The sequence below is a fragment of the Notolepis coatsorum genome (genome assembly GCF_963971535.1).
Source record: "Notolepis coatsorum genome assembly, contig: SCAFFOLD_150, whole genome shotgun sequence".
Lineage (NCBI taxonomy): Eukaryota > Metazoa > Chordata > Actinopteri > Aulopiformes > Paralepididae > Notolepis > Notolepis coatsorum.
In genome coordinates, this window is record NW_028170110.1 from 244,418 (window position 1) to 250,547 (window position 6,130).

General features: G+C 36.9%; 1 protein-coding gene across 1 annotated transcript; it reads left to right on the forward strand.

Annotated features, from left to right (window-relative positions):
- Window positions 1-2,835: 2,835 nt before the first annotated feature.
- LOC311248606 (odorant receptor 131-2-like) lies at window positions 2,836-3,675 on the forward strand (the record flags this gene model as incomplete). The annotated part of the gene is made up of 1 exon (XM_084339462.1): window positions 2,836-3,675. The coding sequence occupies one exon, from the start codon at window positions 2,836-2,838 to the stop codon at window positions 3,673-3,675; it is 840 nt and encodes a 279-aa protein (XP_084195588.1).
- Between the last annotated feature and the right edge of the window lie 2,455 nt (window positions 3,676-6,130).

A 6,130-nucleotide genomic window follows, 5' to 3' on the forward strand; every position in this document is an offset into this window, starting at 1 on the left:
GCAGTGGTGGAGTACACTGTAAAAAATAAATGTTTTTTTTTTTTTTTTTTTACGGGAAATGCACTGTATTATTTTACAGATTACTTTTGTTTTTCTACTTTAAGTCTAAATGCCATAGAAATACAGTAAATGACCTTTTATCAAAATATTAACCATTAAATAAAGGGTGTAATCTGTAAATGTATTTGATTTTACAGTACTGTAATTTGACAGTAAGTATTTGGCAACTGTTGATGCCAGACATTTACCGTTTTCTTGCAGCTTTTTTTTCTTACAGTGTAGGTAGAACACTGGAAAAGCATGATATTGTTATTCTCCTGTGAATTATTTACAAGATCCAGTAATAAGACTGATAAATCAACACATAGCCACCGTTGTCTCTTGCACAAAATAATGGCTGCTATGTTACAGGCCTCCATCCTGGAAAGAAAGATTGTGTGTTCAATCTTTCCTGTCACTTGCCACCATGAAGCAGAAACAATACTGTGCTAATTCTAGCACTAATACAATTTTAAATATTGCAGACTTAAATAGAAACACAAACACACTAAGATACAGATTCATGGAAAATAGACCAAAACATACACATTCTCTCTATTTATCTGGCACGTGAACCTGTCCCAAACACTTACAAACACATACATCATAAATACACATACAGTACATGATACACACATGCATGTGTGCGCACATATGCAGAAAATACAAGACACACACACACACACACACACACACACACGCACGCACGCACGCACGCACGCACGCACGCACACACACACACACACACACACACACACACACACACACACACACACACACACGGTGGTCCCATGTCACTCCATGATTCATTGTCATTGGTGGAGACTGACATTCAATGGCAGGAAGTGAATAAGACACAGCTAGATAAAGGTCTATAAGAAAAGGTAGGTTGACAGAAACCTCAGACCTCTGTTCTCACCTGAGCACAAGCAGCAATGAACAGCTGTCCACGCAGCACAGAGGACTCCAGGATATAAATAAGGTGAATGCTTCTGTAAAACATAATGCTGCTTTTTCAATGTTTGTTTTTCTTTAACGTTAACACAGTTTTGTTCTCCGTGTATGTAGATACAGGTTGTGTGAGATATGCACCATTTATGTTTTTTTTTTTTTTTTTTTTTTTATATATATACTTTTGTGTAACCTAGAGACACTAATTACTGTATTATTATTATTATTATTATTATTATTATTATTATTATTATTATTATTATTATTATTATTATTATTATTATTATTATTATTATTATTATTATTATTATTATTATTATTATTATTATTATTATTATTATTATTATTATTATTATTATTATTATTATTATTATTATTGTTGTTGTTGTTGTTGTTGTTGTTGTTGTTGTTGTTATTATCATGACACTTTTATGATTATTAGTATTGAAGTTGAAACTTGGCATGGTAGAGTTTGCTAACAAAATAGTTACAGTTCAGTGGAGACAGTTTTCTTTGTGACCAGCATCCATAAAAAAAAATCTTTGGATATACATATACAGTAGTGTTTGCTGTCTGTACTTATCCCTGATAGTAATTGCAGTCATTGTTTCCTTCTGAGTGTAATTACAGCTACAACCATTTACAAATGCTATAACTGTGTATCTCTATTTGTGCTGCATTATTGTTAGCAGCTCTGTCAGACTGGCATCACACTGATCAATTCAGAACCAAGTCTTGACCACGACTGATGATGAAGTTGGCCATTCAATTCAAAGCAACCATGTAACAAATATATTCTCAGAAGTAGCCAAATATGTCGTTTTAATTCTGAAATTATACTGAAATTACATATTTTGTGTTATTATTGGTAACATTCTTTGTCTTGGTTGAATTGCATTTCCATTTAATTGAATTACAGCCAGGAGACCTGCTGCCAACTCAAGCGTCCAGAAAAACTCCCTCATTTGTGTCCAACTGACGAGATTATAGAAATAAAAAATGATGTGTATCATGTCAGATGATAGAAAAGTAGATTGAAAGTAACTGGAATTTGTTTAATCATGAGCTTGAGGTTTTGCCTTGCATGCATGGTTCAGATGGATATAGACAAAAATAACTGATCCATGGATCGATTAATTCCTTCAGCACTTAGATGTTAACAATCTTTTGAATGCACCTTTCATGCTTTGACTTTAAAACAATATTATGACACCATGCAGCATTCATGCTTTGATTTTAATACAATATTATGACACAATGCAGTTAATAAATGTCATGTATGTTGTGTATGTCATAAATGTCTATATGAATTGAAAATGGGGGACCCTGATGGAAACAAGACAAACGTCTTTCTCAGGTCTGCATCCCCTTAACAATTGTGTGTATTGAGCCGATATAATAAGTGATTCAAGGAGTGAAAGTATATATCAGCTATATTACTTTGGAGGCTTTAAATGGTTTGTTTACATTTATTAATATTTGAAAACTTGAGCTATGATGAAAGTTGCAAAAACATTTTACAGTAAAAATCTTGAGGAATCTATTTACATATGACTGAATTATATATGGCCAGATAAATCCTTGATCGGGGGTTCAATCTTTTTCTTTAGTCCAGCCCTTCGATCGATCGATCTATCTAAAGAATGAACCCCTTGCCTAACAATAATTACATTTCTATGTCTCATCCGTCAGACTCGCCTGTGACTGGAAAACATGTCTGATTCAATCAAATCCCAGGATAACATTTCAGTCACTAACCACCAGAGGGAAGCAGAGCTGGCGAGGGGACTTCTGGGGCTGCTGACTGTGTCCCCTTGCTTTGTTTTCCTGTACATTAATGGAGTTATGCTATTTACCTTGAGGAGCAAGCCGATGTTCCAGGAGACCTCTCGCTACATCCTTCTCTACAACCTGCTGTTTGCAGACACCTTCCAGTTGGCTCTGGGCCAGGTCATGTACATACTGGTGATAGCCGGGGTGTACATGACCCGCTATGTGTGTGTTATTTTGACCATGTTTGCAATTCTCACAACTGACATCTCACCGTTCAACCTGGCGGTGATGTCCCTGGAGAGGTACATCGCTGTGTGCTTTCCACTGACGTACGCTAACATCGTTACAACCAGGAGCACGGGCGCAGCCATCGCTGTGGTGTGGGCCATCTGCTCTGCCAACACCTTCGTTAGATTTCTCATACTGTTTATTTTAGAGACCAGACCTTTTCATCGGTTCATGGACAACATGTGTTCTAAAGAATCCCTTTTCCATCTTAAGATATTCTATGATTTTGACAAAGGCTTCATGTGTGTAGTGTTTGTATCAGTGGGCATGGTCATCATCTGCTCCTATGTTGGTGTGATATTTGCAGCCAGATCTGCCTCCTCAGACAAAGCCTCGGCCAGAAAGGCTAGTAAAACAGTCCTGTTGCATCTGCTGCAGCTGTGTTTGAGTCTGTCCACCACCCTGGTCTCTACAATACTGTCAGCTCTTCAAGGGAAAGTTGACAGATTAACATTTCTACGCATTTATTATGCTCTCTTTCTTTGCCTCATCAATCTACCAAGGTGTCTCAGCTGCTTGATATATGGCCTGAGAGATCGAACTATCAGACCTATTCTCATGTACCACCTCAGCCTTGGCTTAAGGCAACCACGTATGTCTGTTGTACCTTTGCATAAGCACTGATTACTAGTGTGGTAACATTGACTGTGTATTTCATAACTAATATGTGTGTATAAATTAGAAAACCAAAATGCAAGAAGCCTGGTGTTGCTGAAGCGGAGTGTGACATGCTGGGAGAGGTTTCAGGCAACCCCCACTCTAAACAAATGTACTCAACTGTTTGGAACAGAAGGAAACAGCCACTCAACCCCCACTCGTGACTGAGGACTGTATGTAAATGAAGCCACACCTAACAGATTACAGGCAGAGAAACAGAGGTCTGGGCACAGACCTAACTTGCTTTTGCTAAAGGTTCATGGAAATGGTCATAAACAAGATCATATTAATTAAACCATATTCGATAAAAGGTATTTGAATGCCATTTAGAAATGTCAAACTAATTATGAAGATAATAGTGTCATTTCACTCCTGGTGTAAACCATATATATAGAAAATAAGGCTTAATTACCAAAGCTTAGTCTGGTAAAATACGTATCAAGTTATCTATTAATCAACTGTTTAGTATCAAAATGTAAGCAAAAGAGTAAAACTGTGAAAATACTGGAAGAGTGTAGTTCATAATACACTAGAGATACTTGGTAAAATGTTTAAATAAGAGATGCCTCTGTGGAAGAATGCTAGAGCCCAAAGGAGGGGGGCCACATGAAGACCCACCCTCTGTTGATACTGGAAGAACACACGACAAGACGAAGACAGGGTGGGCGGACCGCCCTCCCAGAAGACAAACCTGATTGGACCAAAACGTACTACTAGACTGCTATTATTGGTGGATATCAGGGTATATAATAGAAAACGCAGTGTTAGAGAGACAGGCCAGAAACCCCCACCAGGGGGTTCTGCGTCTCTCCACCCACCCACAGAGAGCTGATTGCATGTGAGTAAATCATGGGAAAAACCATTGTTGTTTAAGTTTAGTGTAATCCTTAATATCTGAAACCAGGTTTACTCATGTGTAATGCTCAGTAAGATTCTCTATTTCATTTGATAACCATGACTACTGTTTATGTGCATACTAGGTTTGATGTGCAAACCTTATTAAGCATATGTACAAACATGTTTGATGTACTATGAAATAATCCTTGTATGTAAACAACAACCTTCTGAATTCACTCTGAGCCCTTTGGCAAAATAAACGCTTGGAGTTGAACTATAGTTCCTTTTGTCTGGCCTGCACTAAACTGGATGCAGATGTGTGTGTGTGTGTGTGTGTGCGTGTGTGTGTGTGTGTGTGTGTGTGTGTGTGTGTGTGTGTGTGTGTGTGTGTGTAACCAAATGCATACCTACATGTATGACCTATATCTATCTACTACTTTTGGATATGAGCATTTTTTCAATAAGTATGGATGCCTGAACACAGAATGACACCAGTATCACTGACTACCACGGCAAGCCTATAGAAAATTATTCTATTTAATAATAATAATAATTATAATAATTATTATTATAAATGTCTCTCTCTCTGTCTTTCTTTCTTTCTTTCTTTCTTTCTTTCTTTCTTTCTTTCTTTCTTTCTTTCTTTCTTTCTTTCTTTCTTTCTTTCTTTCTTTCTTTCTTTCTTTCTTTCTCTTTCTTTCTTTCTTTCTTGCTTTCTTTCTTTCTTTCTTTCTTTCTTTCTTTCTTTCTTTCTTTCTTTCTTTCTTTCTTTCTTTCTTTCTTTCTTTCTTTCTTTCTTTCTTTCTTTCTTTCTTTCTTTCTTTCTTTCTTTCTCTCTATCTCTCTCTCTCTCTCAATTCAATTCAAATAGGGACTAAACACGTTTCGCAAATATGCCACAACAATGTGGAACGCCCTACCCACAGCAGTAAAAAACATGTGAATCCCTACTCACATTCAAAACCGCTCATAAAGAGCACCTACGGGAGGCTGCAATTCGAAACTGGCCACCGTAAATGTCCACCCCCCCCTCCTAATAGACAGTCTCCTCCCCACTGTATGTATATTTTTTTCCCCACCCACCCACCCCCTCCTAATGTACAGTCTCCTCCCCATCATATGTATATATTTTCTGTTAGGATCTCTGGGTAACAGTACTGTATATTTGCATATCATATATGTCACAAATGTAACAGCACTATATACCTGTATGTCACGTATGTTCCTATGTCATAAATGTCATGATGTCATGTATGTTGTGTATGTCATAAATGTCACTATGAATTGAAAATGGGGGACCCTGATGTAAACAAGATGAAAGTCTTTCTCTGGTCTGCATCCCCTTAACAAGTGTGTGTATTGAGCTGTACTGTATTGTACCCATTCTACAATCTGTTAAATAAAGTGTTCAATCAATCAGTATATATTTGTTATTTCTTTTTGGTATAGTGCTTAACAAGCATAATTTAATGTTGCCCATCAAAAGTTCCAAAACATCTATTCTGTGTTTGTATTTGTATGATCCACTATATAAACATAGTAATTATAATATCTACATACATGGCATTTTATTGGAGGCTAGTCT